The 19,423-nt window shown below is 33.8% G+C and overlaps 1 protein-coding gene across 2 annotated transcripts; it reads right to left on the bottom strand.

The window, feature by feature from the left end:
• Positions 1 to 5,172: 5,172 nt before the first annotated feature.
• Positions 5,173 to 17,773, bottom strand: LOC116124679 (formin-like protein 13). Of its 2 annotated transcripts, XM_031410412.1 has the most exons (18): positions 17,424 to 17,773; positions 15,288 to 15,988; positions 13,872 to 14,093; positions 11,974 to 13,790; positions 11,752 to 11,872; positions 11,202 to 11,273; positions 10,295 to 10,393; positions 10,086 to 10,127; positions 8,225 to 8,305; positions 8,078 to 8,128; positions 7,802 to 7,883; positions 7,522 to 7,616; positions 7,184 to 7,255; positions 6,946 to 7,062; positions 6,341 to 6,409; positions 6,179 to 6,245; positions 5,440 to 5,829; positions 5,173 to 5,330 (listed from the first exon to the last, which is right to left on the bottom strand). In XM_031410412.1, exons 1-17 carry the CDS (start codon positions 17,494 to 17,496, stop codon positions 5,666 to 5,668), a joined length of 3,945 nt encoding a protein of 1,314 aa, XP_031266272.1. In that variant the 5' UTR covers positions 17,497 to 17,773; the 3' UTR covers positions 5,173 to 5,330; positions 5,440 to 5,665. The 2 variants fall into 2 exon arrangements, with proteins under 2 accessions (XP_031266272.1, XP_031266273.1); XM_031410413.1 differs by lacking the exons at positions 5,173 to 5,330; positions 5,440 to 5,829; positions 6,179 to 6,245; positions 6,341 to 6,409; positions 6,946 to 7,062 and having other exon boundaries at positions 7,210 to 7,255; positions 7,802 to 7,878.
• Between the last annotated feature and the right edge of the window lie 1,650 nt (positions 17,774 to 19,423).

Raw genomic sequence — 19,423 nt, 5'->3', positions numbered from 1 at the left:
CCCGTCTTATAAATCAATTGATTTGAGCATGCCTAATCGGTATGAGACACCAATATAGTATCAGAGTTTATGATAAAACTGCATGAGTGAGGGTGTTAAAAGAAGACGCTCGCTTTATGCAACTACTTAATTACATTTTTTTTGGGCGGTATTTTATGATAAAACTAATACTTTGGCGAAGAGGTTGTAAATTATTCGGTGAGATAAGAGGATGTAGCTAATTTGTCCGAATCCATAAAGTCAAATGGGTGTAATTAAAAAATAGAAATATGTCAGACAGATGTTGCTCATCCTCCATAAATTTAGCCCAAGGCTCCTCCAAAAGATACCTATGCCCCTTAAAGTTTTAATAAAGCAGATTAGATTTAGTGTTAAAGTTAATCATGTGATTAGCTTTATTGGTTTGTTATCATATGCAACACAACTCTAATCTTCAATCGACTTGAATTAAAAATTTAACCCACATTTTTAATTAGCCGAATTATTATGTTACAGGAACTTAAGACAGTATATATATCCACACTATCGTCAACTCCCCTTAACCAGCTATGTTACACACAGATGAATAGAAATAACGTTAATATTGCTTTTGTAATTTCTTTATAAATAAGCATAAATAGGTTTTTCTACCGTTTAACTTGAATTACATGTCAATATCATCGAAAAATTCTTTGTCTAGAATGATTAAAGTCTTTCATTGTTGAAAACATGAAACAAGAACGTGGTTGAATGTAACATTTTAACTAATTCTTTTCAATATGGGAGTATGAAAGAGATGAAATATAGAATTAATTAATGCTATACTATTTTTTAATAAAATGAAATATGAAAGTTGTATATTGATTTTATTTTTGGTAGAATATATTTTTGTCTTTTAACTTGGAAGCCACGAAGAGAAGGAGAAGAGAAGCAAACAAATTAAGGGAATGGCGCGGTCGGTGAACATTGTCTTTGTTAGGCTTTGCCAACGTGGGTATCATACATTTCGCTTACATAATAATCTGAGATAGACGTATTATATCATTTATATATATGTGAATACGTCTTGAGAAAACATATTATAAATTTCTAAACTTTATTTTTCATCGATAACCATAATTATGACATGTTGAAAGAATAACATCATCAATCTATGATAGATGATTTCCAGAACTAACACATCCTGGATAATATGTGAATCGTAATACAACCTAACAAGATAATCTCAGCATGTCAATAAAATTTAAAAAATTTCACGTAATTATTCCTAAAAAAAGAATAGATATGAATTTTTTTTTTTTGTGACGGAAGTGTCAGAATCAATTTGTGCGTATCTTGACTAATTCTCTAGTGAAAAAAATTTAATCCACTAATAACTAATATTAGCAATGAGATTAAGACAAGTTTTAAGAATATAAAGAGGCCTGTCAAGGAGTTCAATTATTAAAGGCACATTACATTCATTATTGTCAATTATTTTACCAATATCATTAATTAATCCACCCCACTTTTGTTATCTATTAATTATTGAAGAGAGAGAGGCCCCTATACCCTTTTTTTTATCTCAATTGTCACTCTAAGACTTAACTTCTTCATAGAAACTCTTAACAAAATCAATTTCTATAAGTTATACTTAGAATAAACTGAATCAAACCTACTCTTGATAGAAAAAAAATCATCTCATATAATATCTTTTTACGAGAATAAGAAAGGTTTTCCTATACTCTCCAATATATATATTTTTTTGTTGATCAAAGGTGTTTGAGCAAGTTCGAACACACTTCAACTAATCTCTAGAGGTTCTGAAATTAACGACCAGATAAATCTGCAGTAGCTCACTCCTATTAAGTATCGAGGTGAATTAAACTCAAACACATCTACATTTACTACAACACGATGTACAAAAATATTTCTTCCGAAATGCATGTATGAGTTGAAAATTTGGCAATAGAAGAATCCAAATATAGTACTATTTTTTTTTGAGGGGGCAAATGACCCTACCACTTACTTTCTCACTTTCTTTATTGCCTTTTGAACATGTGAGTGGAGACCGAATCACATGCTGAGCTGCCCTCCCTCGCTTGTTGACAGCTTTTGAGTTGATTTCTACATTTTACTGTCACCGACACTAATTTCTTACAACTTCTCTAATTATTTCTCACTCATTTTTATTTATATTTACTTATTATTCCACACACACAAAAAAAAAAAAAAAAATATTAACCTTATTTCATAATCAATACGGGGTTATTAAAGACAATTTCTAAATGGTACTTATAAGAAGTTAATTTCTAGTGAAAAGATTTCATATTCTGACTTTAACTATTCTATTTACTAGATGGAATTAGACAAAAGTGAATCCAGAAATTTCTGTTAGGGTGAACCAAAATAAAAACTAATTACATATTAATATTTTCGTTATGATGGACTAAAATTCAGAAATTATATATATTAATATTTTAAAAAAAAATTGAGGGTGAGCCATGTATTGTGTCTGCCTCTGGAATTAGATTTGTTTGTTTTTCATTTGCAATCTTAAAATGTATATAGAAAATAACATAAGAAAAATTTGGATAAATAAGATTTATGATCTATTTCTTACTATTAATTATCATCAATTTGAAACATACAATAGACATATATTTAGTGATAATAGAATACGAGCGAGAGAAAATTGGCTCAAAATAACACGATTCTAGCGATCAAACAATTAAAAACAAATCTATTGAAATAAAAGAAATTAGTAAGAGGGTTATCTCACTATTTGAATGTCATTGTGAATTATAATACAAAAATTGGGATACAAAGTTGGATTATATAAGAATATATATATATATTCTCTAATACGAACGTCCTGAAATTTTTTATGTACGGATGAAAAAGGTAAGTGTTTAAACTCTCACTTCACAAACCTTATAGTGTGCACTGGATGTTTAGGCACTTATCCTTAGTCTGTTGGTAAAAAATTTCAAAACGCTCGTGCTGAAAATTTTTCATATAATATTATATGAAATTTACTGAGGTGTATATATATATATATATATGAATTTTATAAAATCTATTTAGATTGAATATCACTGAAATCAATGTAGAAATTGAAAGAGAAAAAAGAATAAAAAACACAGAAATCAAAACCCAAAAATGGGGTATTTTTTGGGATTTGCATAGAGAGTTGGGATTGTAAAAGAGGATCATAAAACCAGCGGTGTAAAATACGAGAATAATGTTGAAATTAGACTAAATCTTTTGTTCCGTCTAAGGCACGTGACTTGCACAATACTCCATACATTATGGTACATACCAAATCCCACATTCCAAAAAGGAAGTTGACGATGGAAATTTTTTGTAGCATCCAAAATATTCGATGAAAATTTATAGTGTAAAACCAAGATTTATTATTATTATTATTATTATTTATAACTTGAGTATTTGAGTTAGCTTACGTACACATCAACTAATTCTATATTTTAATCGTCCATTTTTTCTTCTACAAGAAATTTATCAATAAGAAAATTAATAATATAACAATAAAAATTAGGGTTTTAAACTCTCTAAAGCACGCTCACCAGAAAGCACAAAATATATGTTAATTAAGAGAAGTTTTTGGTACTTTTGTAAAGTAAAAACAGTAATTTCAAGGGTAAATGATAATTTTAGGGCATATAATATTTTCTAATAATCATGAATATATTTCAAAGTTATCTATCAGAGAAAGACTTTATCTACCCTAGAGTTATGATTTAGGTCTTTGTATATAAAATACTAAGATTTACCTTCCTTGAATTTCACAAATGTCTACATAAAAAATATAGAAAATTGCTATCGTTTCTCATATTCAAAAGGGGTACTTTCCAATATTAAATAGTAGGTAGGATTTGTACATCCTTGGTCTCTTGTGAGCCATTGTTGCTAGCTTTCCTCTATCATCCTTACGATGGCTTAGTTCCCGGGTTTCTCGGCCTTAGTTTGTAATTCTTTATTCTTTTATAATACTGAAAATATTAAACAGTAGGACTTAGAATAGTGGACCAAAACCCAAAGAGATAGATACAATTAACTCGATACTCCTTATATAAACTCTATCATGATTTAATCATATTAGTTAATGATTCAGATGACAACGTTAACTCCTATTTATTTGGTAGCGTAATATAATTGTCAAATTGGAATACTAAACACCATAGGTCAATGTTGAATGTAAACACAAACAAGTGGTTAGGTACTTAGGTTGAGATTAATATATACAAAAGAGAATCAATCAAGCTCAACCCACATTGACATTTTGTGCAATAATTTTTCAAAGGAAAATATTTAATTATTCATCAAACTTTATATTATCATCTTCTTCTTCACTTACTCCGAGACTGGTAAAGAACTAGTAGCCTAGACACATCAGTGCTACTAACTAACCCTTTTTTTACTTCTTGGTTTGATGGAAATTGATAACCAACTCATAAAAAATTAGTCCACTTTTAAGGAACAACTTTTAAACCCCCAAAGCTTACTCAAAACTTGAAAAGACCCGTTAGATACTAGTAATGACACAAAACCCCTTACCGTCTGTCAGTAAAACGGTCATAACTCATAACACATTGAAGGGGTTTTTCAAGTTTTAAGAAAACCTCGATTTATTTGTTATATATAGATATTTAAAGTCAAGGGCAAATATGATATTTGACCTTTGCATTTATGTGAATTGTCAACTCGATTAACATTTGTCCGGCGACAAGAGCTTTTCCATCATTATTAGTACTTGAGGGGGGTTTCTACATTTTAAAAAACCTTAGGGGGTTTAAAGTAGTTATCCTTACTTTTAATATTAATCAACATTAATTTTGTTAGGCCTCTTTGATAACCCAAAGCCAATTAGGTCAAAAAAGCATCAATAGATAAGGGGTATTTTAGACTTTTACAAACATGCTTTGAACAACTGTTTCTGATAAGAGACCTAAATGTTACTTTAAGATTCTAATGGACCTTATTATTTAAGCTAAACCTTCGGGACCAAAATGTATTTAACTCGAATCCATGACTATATCTAGTATTATAACGTGTAACAATGTTTTAAATATGCTCCTCACCTAAGAGAATTAAATCTAATGAAGTGAAACAAATAATTATTAGTAATAGCACAATTAAGATGAAAATGAAGGAAGATATGCATAGTGAGGAAAAGTAATTAGAGGTAAAAAGAGATCAAATTTTCAATTAAATAAAGAATGGTGTGGAAATCAATTCAAAGTGAAAGCCAAAACTTGAAGGGGAAAAAGATTAACTATCTGCCAAAATCTTTCTTCGAAATTACTTACAGCTGTTGCCTACCGAAGAACAAGATTCTGCTGACTCCATCTCTGCCCCGATAAGAAAGAAAAGGATAGCGTTATTGAGGAATCATGTATTTAATCAAAGAAGAAGACATGGTTGACGGAATGGAAAGGGCAACGGGATAAAGAAACTCACCTTGCAGAAAAACACAGCTCAACCTAAATGTCTGCACCAAATTTCTGACATTTTGTATTTACATTTCAAATCTAATCTATGACTGGCTGAATATACATTTTTCTCCAACATCAATGAGATGATTCCAGTGCTTACACTGTACGTCTCTGCGTGCTGGAGCATCTGTTATTTTCTTTCTTGAGAAGGATTGTTTACAATGATGAGAAAATCTGTTGAGATTCGTGTTCTAGGTTGGGGTATGTAACATGCGTTCAGACTCCTTATGCGCAACATTCATCTTTGACTTCGGACTTTCTGCCGCCAATTTCTTCATTTCGAGCTCATGTTGCTTGCAGTTTTCCTGATGGGCTTTGCTAAACATTTTCACAAAGTTGTGCAGAGTTGAAATCACTGCAGCAATGTTTGAAAAGAGTGTTATAAAGTTGGATATTTTTAACTTCCGACAGAAAATTACACGTGTCATTTCCAGAAGTTAAGCTTTTCAAGTTATTGTGACTCCAAAATAAAAAATATCCATAAATTCAAAGTTAAACTCATTCATAAACGAGTACTGTGTGCTACTATCTATATTCTATGCAAGAAAATGAAGTCATCAAACAAACTCACTGAGTTTCAACTTGGTTCGTTGCATCAAATTATAATTTGTAATATGCAAACACGTACACACAATAAGGTTGATTTTTGCATAGAAAGAACAAAAATTATCAACGGAATGATAAATAGGTCATAATCAGCATACCTTGCTCAAAGGGACAGCGAGATGGATCTTCTCCAAAGTAAAGAATCAACGCATCCACATTTCTACCCTGTAAAACATTGAGCACGAGGTAAAGAAATGGCTCATGCAGAAAACAGTATAAAAAACGAACGCTTTTCTTCACAATAAAAGTTTGCAGTCTACCACTCCAGAATATAGAGAAGCCAAAGTCCTTATTTCAGCCTCAGCAAACCGGAGGAACTCTTTTAAATTCTGAACAACAAAAATGAGCTATAAGTTTTATGAAAATTATAACCAAGAAAAGAAAAAAGGCATGAAAACTGATTATTCACATGAAAGCATTTCAATATTGTCAGATTGCTATCAGCACAAACTTCATAAAGTTACCTTCCTTGACATAGACTGCCAAGGCACGATCTAATTGACTTGAAATTTGAAAATACTATTTTCAGAAGATATTAGCACAGACACTGCGCATATGGCTAAGAACTAATTTATCATAGCTCAAACAATTCACAATCTGGTGCACCAGCTTTTAGATTTTGACAAAGTTAATGAGTATTTATGAAATTTATACTCTTTCCACCTGCGGTAGCATGTCAGTGAGTTTAACACAAACACAGGAGCCTTAACTGCTGCTTATAATATTCAATTCTAATAAATTATTCCAATAATGTGAAAAACATAAATCTTAAGCAAGAGCAGTTATTCCCAGACAAACTAATCAACCGTTGTCTACAATGAAAAAAAAAAAAAAACAATGATGTCGATTAACATTCTTACATTACCTTATGAAAATTTACTGACATAGGGCCATCATTTTCAGATAAGGTTAGTTCCTGAACCACTTTCTCCAATCCTTTGCTTAAGGCTTGCATTTCCTCGGCCAAAAATTTTAATTGTATCTAGATGGAAATCACACATCAGTTAGAAATGAAAGCTTTTATCAATTTGATTCCACTAAGAAAATATGATTTCAGTTGTTTCCTATTAAAAACAAACAATACAAAATTAAAAAGGATTTACCCTTGCTGCTGGCTCCAAACTGGTAAGGTCTCCTGAAAAGTCTAGAAGTTCTGGTAATCTATCAGCAAGCACCTACAAGTTATAAACCAGAATTAAGCATGAAAACACTAGTAATTTTGTATTAAAGTCTCTGGAGAGGAGCATCCAGAAAATTGTTGCAGTGATGACCAAATGCTACACAATATGTTCATTCCTAACAAATAAAGAGTATTTCAGAGATTAATACTAGGGTTTGGCTACTGACATTTTAAGCTTTTGATCAAGTGGTTTGTTAACATGATATCTATAGGAACTGCAAACCTTATGATAATGTTCACAAGGATCAGTTGCTTTAGTACCTTACAAAGATAATGCATGAGAGTCATCTTGCTGTTCCGTGCCCGTGTATCAGTGAGTTTGAGAAGGCTATCCAACCGAAATCCAATTGCAGAGCCTGAAGCCAAAAAGATAAACAAGTGGTTACAAAAATATGCATACAGTTCATATTTTAGCATAAAGAAAAAAATGCAGATATTGAAATGATAAAAAATAAAAGTACGAATGTTGATAACATGCTCAACAGTTATAGCCATAGTGAATTTCATTCCAAGAGAACAGCAATCAAAAGTTCTAACTCACCCCTAGCAGTTCCCTGGTTTAAAGCATTTCCTAATGAAAGAATTGTCTGCATGATTCTTCTCAGTTTGGCAGAGTTCCTGATCTGATAGAAACATCAGTATTGAAATTAATGATATGTCAATCCTAAATATTTTTTTTGGGTAATTGGTAATTTTATAAAGAATAAAAGAATTACAGCCTAAACAGGACGACCCCGGGACAGCATTAGGATATGTCAATCCTAAATATTTTGACCAGTTCCACAAATAAGAACCAGAGTAAAATAATATATCTTACCTCTTCTGATGCAGAGTTCACGACATTCAGGCTACTTCGAAGGTCAGAAACCTAAATAGTAAATTAAAAAAAAAAAAAAAACCTATATTAGTAACTAGCTCAAAACCAGGATATCTAGCAAGTAGTAGATAAACACTTTTATTTAACCTGGGAACGAAATTGTATCTTGAATGAGAAAACTCTGAGCTTGGATTCTACTCGTGGAACTTGCATCAACTCTAAGAAGAACTGTCATTAAGAATCAGAAAGCATATTAAGTTGACCAAGCATGTTTCAAATAGTTTTCAGAGAACAGTAGAGCACAGCAGCTGATGATTTTGTACTTGCCAAAAATCAGAAACCAAATCTTCTTGCCGTGTATACAGCAGATAACACTAAGTGAAACCACAGGAGATGACATGAATCAGCCAAATTATTCACAAGTTTCTCCAAGGGTATGAATTGATTAGGAGGCTATAAATTCAAACAATATCAGAGGGTAATCGTGCCAGTTAAGCTGATGAAAATGTTTTAAAGGGCATGGTATGACCAAGAATCATGTTAACAACATAGAAAAACACATCTACTAAAAGAACACCAAAAAGGAAATTTTTTTTAGAAAATAACATACATGAAAAAGTGCAAAATTATGTGATATAGTAACTAACTTTCTTGCTTCTATCAGGGCTTCCATGTCTAAGGTTCCACGATTGCTCTTTCTTCTCATTCATCTTAAGTAGGAAAGGGTTGTGAAGGTGCAAGTGTTTAACTTGAGTTGTGGTTGTACAAAGAAAGGGGCTTTGTGCTTGTAAGCGGGCTGTTATATAGCTTTTACTGGCCTTTACTTTTTGCAGTGTTCTGAAACCCAAACCGGACCAGCCGGTCTGACAGGGAACCGGCAGCCTCTCCAGTCCGGTTCAGGTTCCAGGGGCTTTTCTGCTAGATTTCAAACATGCAGGGACCAATTATATTTTTGAGGCCTTTTTACAATATCTTAAAATTTTAGGAACTTGTAATTTTTAGGGGTATTTTGTAATATATTAAATTTTCAAGGACTAATTTGCGATTTTTAAAAAATATTTTTGTTTCTGACATCACAAGTCCAATTGACCGGTCAGACTGGTCAACCCGAAAACCGGGCCCTTGACTGGGTCAAGGCCCAGTCCGATTTTTAGAACCTTGCTTTTTTGCAGTCTTTATGAACATTTGGTCCACTCTACATATGTATTAACAACAACTAATTATTTGAAAATTGTGTCTCATATTCTAGGATAGTTGAGAACTTTTTCCTTATATATTGGCTTTCTTCAAAACTTCAAACCGAAGATTAGTTACTAGTTCTAGTTTGATACAAGTTTATATCCTTTTGGGTATTGATTAGGATGTATTCTGTTGGGATCCCACATTGAAAGGGAAAAGGGTGGGCATGTGGGTTATAAAGGCTTTGGCACCCTCCCTTGGCAAGCCGGTTTTCCAAGGAGAGTTCTACCCAAGCTCATGAAAGACCCATGGCCTAGCCCAAATTGTTGAGTTATTGGAGTGGGTTCCTATCATATTCTTATCTACTAATAACGTTTTGGTTCACCTGACCTATTGCAGTGAATACTTATTGTAAAGATATAGTATCTTTGACTCTCTTTGAGATCTGATGCAAAACCACCACTCAATACCTAAGGGGATCAACATTATTACATAAGTTGATAACTAATTCTTGAACAAATCCAAATAATAAGAATTTAAATTTAAACTAAATGTAGAATTTAATATACGAATAGTTTTGTGTCAGCGTCCAACAAAAATATTTGTATGCATAAAAAAACCCAGGTTGGGCAGGGTAAATGCATTAAGTTCCAATTTAAATCCCTATCTAACATAGCTCTAATCAAGTGCACACAAATAAGGAGCATTTGAGGAAAAAATTAAGGAAAATGGATATGCATGTTGTAGTTAAATATCAATCAAATACTAGATTGCCATTTTGACAAAAGAATAAGACAACAAATAACAAAGTAAAGATAAATTGACAGACCTGCTCACATCTTCCCAACTTTTCCTTTTCTCCAGTGTAGCCCTAAACAAATTATAAAAGCCATTGTAAGTCAAAACTGAAAGAAGACAAACAACAATATTACTATAATATCTTGAGGTACCTGGTTTTAGGCAATAAGATTACTAGAAGAAATATAAAAAATCAACAAGTATTTAATATAACAATAACCTGATTATGATTCATTCTACCTTAAGTCGGTCCATCTCCTCCTTCGTTGGACAAAACTTAATAAGGTTTTCAACCTGGTCAACATCTAACGCTGATTCTTCTAGATCAAGAACCGAACTCTGTCATTGTTCCAGAAGGTCACATAAAATAACAGATGAGAAAATATTTTCTATTATATCATGTCTCTAAATGAGGACATTCACGAGAATAAATTGAAAAGTAATATGCACTGAGATTTATGTGTTGTATTGAGAAGATTACATGCTAGAATTAATTTATTTTTCCTTTCCCCTGCCTTTTGTGGGTCAAGGATGACGAGCAGGGATATGTGGTTGAGATTATAACCACCAGACAACAATAGTGACAAGACCTGGGTTTCCAGTTTTTCTACACCAAAGCAATTTGGTTTGCAGGGAACATAATTTTAAATGTCCAATCCAACTGGATCTAGTACACCCCTAAGTAAAACAACTCTGTCTGAAAGAGCTGAAAAGGAAAGGGTGAAAAACATGTTTTTACTAGTATGATATGAAGAAATAGATATTTCATAATTAGATTAAGAAAACATTTACCTAAAATGCTTAAGTTGATAGGTAAAGGGTCTAACAAATGTATGTAAACTTTAACATTCCCCTTCATGTGTGCTACACTTGGTTAACTTGGCTCTAATACCATGCAAATAACAACTTGACTTAAGAGGTCAAACTTATACATAAAGACCCAATTATAGTGTTTAAGCTCGCGCTAACAAGATATTCATTCACAAGCATAGCCTATTGAAGACATGGCTGTTGGTAGTTCAGCGTCATGGTCTGGAATAAGGCCTTGTTAAGTTGGGTTATGAATTTATTAAATGTAGTGGAACTTTATAATACTATTTTCAGTGAACCACATGGTCAAGGTGATAAGCACTATGATTCATCTTACCATCAACTCACGCAATGGCACTTTGACCTTTGAGAGCATGATTTCACAATTATATGCTCGCCGATGGTCAATCTGCAAGAAATGACAACATTATACAAGAAGAAGAAAATTAACCACAAATACAGGTTCACTCAGAATAAATTTTTCATAAAACAAGATATAAAAGAGAAGCCAATAACATAGTAATTTATGTCCTAGGATCTAAGAGATGAATTGCTTTCCTTGATCACTACATGACCACTCAAATAATGAAACCTATAATATTATAATTTTTTTTTTTTTAAATAATTGGAACATTTAGGCCATCAGAATTTCTGAAAAATCATTATTATTGGGTTGAAACCTCCTAACAAGACGTATAAAAGAGAATTCATAAACTAAGACGCCTTGAACATTATGTTCAAAAAAGTTTGTTTTAGAGGATCTCCAAGAAAATATTTTGACAGCAAATAGTTCAAGGCAAAAGCTGAATATAAAAGCGGACAACTTAAAAAAAAAGGAACAAACTCAATTATGCACTATATTAGCTGAGGGTTAAAAATAATAATACCAGTTGCACTTTATCTGATTTAGGACCCTGTGCACTACGGCGACTTGATTTTCCACCATCTGAATTTGCAACTGCAGCTGAAAAAAGACTCTCAAGTTCTGACATGTCAATCTCTGGAGCCCTACATCAAGAGGTAAGCAAAAAAAAAATCATAAGATTTTAGGTACAATGAAAACTTAGTTCATTGAATAACAAAAATTTTCTTCAGCAAATAGAACACACTTGGAAGTGTCACCAGATTTCATTGCTTCAGCCCATAAACTTCCAGAAACAGCTCTTGTTAACTTCAACCAATGCAAAGGCTTCAATTTCTTGGTTTGCTGACTCCTTGAACTGATAGTACGTGACAATCGACCCTTTGAACTAGAGGGAGAAATTAGTGGTGGTGGAGGAACTGGAGAACCACTAGAGGGGGAAGCAGCACGAGTCTTTGATGCCCCTTTACCAAAAGGAACAGGTGGAGGGGGAGCAGAGGGGACTGAAGGGGAATTTGAGGACAAAGGGGGAGTAGGTGGGGGTAGTGGAGGAACTGAAGATGAAACTGTGGAATTAGCAGGCTGTCCAGAGCAGATTGGAGGGGGTGGGGGTGGGGGTGGAGGAGGTCCAGCTCCAATAGCTGATTTGTCCTTCAAAGGTGGCACAGGAGGAGTGGGTGGGGGTGGAGGAGTTCCAGCTCCAATGGCTGATTTGTCCTTCAAAGGCGGCACGGGAGGAGGGGGTGGAGGAGTTCCAGCTCCAATGTCTGATTTCTCCTTCAAAGGTGGCATGGGAGGAGGCGGTGCAGGTGGTGGAGGTCCAGCTCCAATGTCTGATTTCTCCTTCAAAGGTGGCATGGGAGGAGGGGGTGGGGGTGGAGGAGGTCCAGCTCCAATGTCTGATTTCTCCTTCAAAGATGGTGATGGAAGAGGTGAAGGTGAGGTAGTCACTGATGAAGCAACTGAAGAGGCTAAAGGGGAAGGTGTAGAGAAAAAAAATTTCGGAGTTTCACCAGAGTCTGGAGTTTTCAGAGGTGGTGTTGGAGGAGGTGGAGGAGGAGGTTTGGGAAGAGTTGATGAAGCACTTGCAGGAGCTGGAGGGGAAGTAGTAGTAGACAATGAAGCATCAGAAGTTGTGACTAAGATGGAAGTCTTGAGAGCAGGTAGGGGGCTGTCCGCTGACTGCTTATCTCCTAAACAGAATTCACTCTCTTTCAAAAGGGACGAATGTGCCGAATTTGAATCTGAAAGACAATGAGAGGGTAGCTCAGAAGGTGGAGGTGGAGGTGGAGGTGGAGGTGGAGGAGGAGGAGGAGGAGTTTTCAAGGCACTAGAAGTTAAAGAAGGCCGAGGTGGGATAGGGGGTGGAGGAGTTGGTGGTGAAAATGAAACACTGTCAACATCTACAGATTGAGGTCTAAATGGGACAGCTGGATCTCGAGCTGGAGTGGTATTTGGGACAGTAACAGATGTTATCATCTCATGAGTGACCTCTGCTTTTACAAATGATTCATCATCATGCGTCAAAGGTTTGCCGTCAGAAGCTTGGGATCCATCATGATGTCCTGGCACCAATAGAGGTGAATCTTGTAAACAAGATTCAGGTGTCTGTTGGGACATGACATCAGATTGACTAGGTAGTTGAAGGGCATTCCCAGAATCTTGCGGTTTTTCCTCCTTCCTCTTATTGGTATCTGGAGATACTAGTGGTGAGGGCACGGAATAAGACTTTGGATCCAAGGACACTGAGCTCTCAGTGCTATCCTCCACAATTGTAAGCTTCTTTTTATCTTGAAGATCTGTAGAGCTTGTTTCCTTAAGTACAGGGCTATCTCCCAAACTTGGGCTTGAATCAGTGTCTGACTTCTCTTGGATAATATTTGATGCTCTTAACTGCTGGAGCACATTAAATGCAAAATCTGTCTTGTGATCTAACCAATCCACATGGTTAAAGATTTCATGAACTTTGGCAAATGCCTCAACTGGAAGGCCCTCCTTCTCCTCAAAGCAAGAAACATCAAGATCGACAATTGAAGCAGCAGCATCCATGTCTGAGAAAAGAATCTTCATCCAAAAAGTACACTTACATTAGAACAAAAGCACCAGCCAATAGCTACAGCAAACAAATGTGGCCAAGACATGTACCTCTGCTCTGAATCCCTTAGGGAATAATTCTTTAGCATCCCAAAATATGTCAACTTCATCAAGGTTCAGCATCAATATATTTGATCTGATAAAGGCTGTGTTAAAGACAACCCGGAACATCATTTCTTCTCGTTCCATGTCATCGTTCAAGTTGATACACTCGAGCACAACATCACCTTGTATATGGCAATTGATGTCAATTTTAACTAGTTCACATTCTCCCTGCAGCAATATTAAGGGGTTCCCACCAATCATTTATTTCAGTTTTGGATCAAACAGTAGGTGCAATTTAAGACAAATAAATAATAATAATAATGAAAATATAAAGAAGAGAGAAAAAGAAGAAAAAATTCCCCAAAACAATAAAATATATTACTGCACAAAATCATATAAGTAAAACCCGCTAACCTTGTGCACAACTGAACCTCATAAACCTACCAACAACATCTTAGGTCACCAACCATAAATAAAAACCAGGCTCAGGTAAACCATCAACGTGAAAATCAAGACCAAAAGAAAAAAGATTTCTAAAACTAAACTAACCCATATGATAATCCTATTTCACAGTTGAATGGAAAAGGTCAGGTTGAATCCTTTCAGTAGCCCTTTTAGAAGAATAGTTCCATCAATATAGCTGTAGAGACATTTGCTTGCCAGTAGACAGTTTTGACTTCAACGAATAAATGGGCAATATCAAGTACATATACCTTCTCCTATGTCAATCTTAACAACTTGCATTAAATTTAAAACAAATCTAAAGGCTTATTTTTCGGAGAAAATGCAAACAAAGACAAGAATAAAACGTTGAAAGAATAATAAACGAATAGAATTATGGATTCTTGTAAAGGCAGGTCTGTATGATTTATGAGATTTATAGCATGCATAAAAGATGCACCCAACAATAAAAAGCAAATATGGTACATGTTCCTATCCAAAGATGAAAGTCTCTCCATCGGTATGAAGCCTTGAAACTCCACCTCTTTTATTCTAGTAATGCATACAGATCAAACTTTAAAGAACAATCATGATATGCAATCCTACAATTTGTCCATCAGAAGTCCAATCTGAATAAGAATAACTACAAATGACTACAAATTTAAACCCCTAAGAGACATCCTACAACCGGCTCAATGTCTTATATCTTTAGATTCTCTAGAATCCTCACATTTTAAACTCACCTCCCTGAGGCAGTTTAAAGGTTTTGGTGCTTTAAAGGTAATGTAATGCCTGGCTTCTAATTATTCGTCTATATCTTTTCCTATTTATGTGTGTTTATAATGCTCTTTACACATACCACCTTAAACTAAGAATGAGTTGCATGGATGAAGAAAAAATCTTCCTCACAGTCTAATGAGATGAGAACTGTTCAAATAAAACAAAACTCGAGTAAATAAAAAGAAGGGCGTATCCTGCTACCTGCTTATAAGCCCGGACAGTTTTACTTCCTTTCATTGTTGCATATAATACTTTGGTACTTCGATCATTAACAAGAAAAGGATCCTGTCCATAAATTCGAAATATTGGACGGCAACCACCCTCTCCATCAAAGTTAGGAATAAATCGGAGGATGACACAATCCAAGGTGAGAGCTCTATCCAAAGGAGGCCATTCTGAGACTACATTCCTCCTTGAGATGTACTGCAGATACCTCAGTTGAGAAGGAATTGGATTCAGCGCTGAGAGCAACTGCAAAAGTTCATGAGGAGCCTGCTTATAAATCATGTCCAAAGTCTTCTGTTCTCCACTGTACTGCTTCCTGTAAATCAGGAGTGCAGCCAGCATGAAAGCCAAAACTGGCCAACCACCCCATTCACAATGCATCATCAGCACATTTTGCTGCCCAAGTGAGAGCCAACTTTCGGTAGATCTCAGAAAATGGTGGATGACCTCCATTGTGAGCAATGGGCAACCCTCATATTGCCGAGGGTAGTCCATTATGGTTATGTCATACTCAGCCAAGACATCGGCTATAAGACTTTTGGTCTTTTCTTCACGAAAATTGAACACCAAGAACTGGGCATCTGGAAAGTGTTCTCGTAGTTGATCAACTATTCCTCCTACATACCCTTTATAATTCTTTTCTTCCCAAGCATCAGTAGTAAAGCAGCAGTTGAAAACTAAATATGCACAAAATGATAACTCATTAGCCACCAATGTAAGTTTAATTTTCAAGTTTCAAATGAAAGAAATCATGCTGGCAATTATGTCTAAATTAATTTATTCTTTTTCCAAATAAGCATAGAGGTTATTGTTATTCTTCTCTTTATAAGAGACTATCATAAAATATTAAAGAAAAATAATTAGTGGGCTACAGAAGTAGACTAAAACATTCACAAAGGAATAAAAATTATAAGAAAAAAGGGATAGCAAAGCTGTACAGGACAATGACAAATGGTATAAATGATAATCTTCCCTTCCTTGAACCAATGGAAACAAATTATAAAAAATTAGCCCAGACCTACTTCGTAAATAAGATGTATAAAATAGAAAGAAATTAATAGAATGAATAATTTTACAGCAGTTCCCGGAAATAAAACATGAGAGTGAAAGATGTAAGCCTTTAAGCCTGCCAAAACAAACTAGGCCAGGTAAAATTGAACTCTCACACAAATCATCAAGAGGCTATTTTGATCACCTCCAAAAAAAATCACAACTTCCTCGCAAGACTGGAAGTTCATAAACTTTGCCTTTATTTTGCATGAACAAGCAACACAACATTTCAATCACCCATGTCATGTCTTTTAACAATCACCAATTGATATTGACTATTATGTCCCAATAAAGTTCTGCAAGTCTCATGCTCAGCGCATCAGTATGGCAGCAACACATGGTGAAATTCAACAAAGTTAAATTTCCACGCATTCACTAACTTTGGTCACTTTAAGTATCTGATAGTATAATCAGAAAATGGTTCACCGCACCAACCACATTCTACACACATTTTTGGTTTTACGATTCAAAAATCTATTTCTTTAGATAATCCCAAAAGAACTTTTTTTTTCTTAAATTAAAAAGAATTCACCAATCTAACCACTTCAAGTAGACTAAACTAATTGGACTTCCATACTCTCCAATCTCCACCGATTTTTATAACCAATATTTGACTACATTCACATAATTCCAAATAAAAACAGAGAAACTTTACATCATCAACTTCAAATCACCACTAACTCTTCATTTTCCAGGACAAAATACACAATATCCAATTCAACAACTCTAACATCAAATTATATATAATTTTAAACAAAAAGCGGATTCAAGTAAGACATAATGCGATAAAATCAACACTGAATGATATGCAAATGAAAACAGAACACTTTTTCGTTAATTTCACAAAGTCAATAAAGCCGCATTTGGCGGCAAAGAATTCAGCCAAATTTTTTTTTTTTCAAAAAATAAAAACCAAAATCTAATATCTTCAACTCAGCTCAGTTTCAATAAGATAGACAAACAATCACAAATTCACCAAACACAGCACAAATAATCAAATATGATAAAAAAAAAATAATAATTAAAAAATCATATAAAAATAGAACCGAAGAAAGAACAAACCGTAAATTCGTTCGGAGATCTCGAGCAGTCCATCAGGAGGCTTCCGATAGAACAGTCTTCGAAGCAACGCCATTTCGAGGCTGGTAACCTCTCAGAGCTACATAAAATTTTGAAATAAGGACGTGTTTGGCACCTGAAGAGGAAGCGCTCTTAGTTTCGAGATTTTTAAACAAGAGTTGAGCTTGACTTATTGTAAAAGAAAAGGAAAACGGAGAAGCTGAAGCAGAAGCAAAATTAGAAAAAGAACAGAAGATTTGGTTTGTTAGTTAAATAAGGACGTGTTTGTTTGGTGAGAAGAAACTGATTGTTTTCCTTCAAAGTGATTAATCAGAGACTCATTATTGTGTTTGTTTGTTAAGTTCGGCGAGAGCAGCTGAGACAAATTATTAGCTACCGACTTAGTGGCGTCGTTGCTGACATGGATAATTTAGTGGATGACACGTAATCTTGATAGAGGTTAGTTAAAGGATTGAGTTGAATTTTCGAAATTAATTTAATTTTTTTTGGAAAAAGAAAATTAATTAAATAATTTAGAAAGAAAATAACCTCACAGAAAGAAAATTACATATACTCTTGTAGATCCTATCGGAAGACCAAATACCCTTGTCGGTCTCGCGATATCCCTTATAAGTCACCAGTAGTGTTCTTCCACCAATATCATCGATAACCGTCAATAAGCAATCTTAGGTTTCGTTAACTGTTTCAAAATCTTTTGATTTTTAGTGAAGAGTATTTTCGTCTTTCAAAATTAAGAAAATCGAGTTAGGCTATTTTGTAAGATATTTTCTACTTTAGGGTTAAGATTTTATTTTACACACTAAAATAGGGTTAAATAATATATAGTTGGTTTTTACTTGGTGTCTTTGGTAATTTTATGTCTATTATCTTGAATCATTTAAACCGAACCAAGCTTGTATTGAGTTTACATACACTATTATAAAGAAAACAAAAACAGAACATCGTACAAGCTTGTTTCTACCTTGATCCCATGACGACAAACTATAATTTTTTTTTACAATAAAATTTGAGTTTGGTCTTTCATTTTCTTTAGGGTTTGTACAGAGAAGAGCTATTGAAAATATATTCTTGAATTGATTTGAAACATATGCCCCATTTAATCTTGGATCTGCCATGGCACTTATGCTTCCTCCTTTCAATTTTGCATCTCTTGCCTATTACAAAATTTTGAGCACAAATTATATTAATTAAATTTCTCAATTTATTTTTTATTTTTTATTTTTAGATTTGTATTTAGATCCTCCTTCGGTTTAAATTTTGAACATTACTCTTTGTTTTTTGAAAACAGAAAAAACAAGTTTGGTTCAAAAATTAAAAAATATAATCCTAAAAGTGGGTATTATCACTTAGACGACAAAACGTTAAAAATAATAATAATAATGGTACAAGTTTCATTTGATCAATAATAAGAAGACAGTTAATTTCATATATATATATAATTATTTTCCAAGTCAAGACATCCTGATATTAATTTCATCAGAATCATTGAACTGATATGATATTTTACAACTCAAATCCAATAGTATATACGCATGGTTTTGACAAATTAATATCAAGACGTTCTGACTAAAGAATTATGCTATATATTTGGATCTTTAATAGTGTTAATTTAAAATATGAAAAATATATGGAAATAAATAAATGAAACTAACAAACCTCCTCAACAAGGGATTTTGAATTTCTTCCTGTTAAAATCTGAAGAAGCACAACACCAAATTGAAACACATCATTTTCTCTAGTTGTTGTTCTCAGGCTTCTTCCATCCTTGGCCTTGTAATTTGCTGTAATGAAATCTGAAATCTTGGCTTCTAATTTTTCATTCAGTAATATGTTGTTTAATTGAGCTATCATTCATTTATCGAACTATTAATATCTTCAAAAACACATTTAAGAAAATAAAAAATAAAAAAGAATGAACCGAAACACTTTTTACGACTACCCAAACAGTTTTAGGTAAAACAAATATAACACGTTATTTATTA

Source organism: Pistacia vera, unplaced genomic scaffold (genome assembly GCF_008641045.1).
Source record: "Pistacia vera cultivar Batoury unplaced genomic scaffold, PisVer_v2 Contig155, whole genome shotgun sequence".
NCBI lineage: Eukaryota > Viridiplantae > Streptophyta > Magnoliopsida > Sapindales > Anacardiaceae > Pistacia > Pistacia vera.
This window is presented reverse-complemented; position numbering and strand designations above follow the sequence as displayed.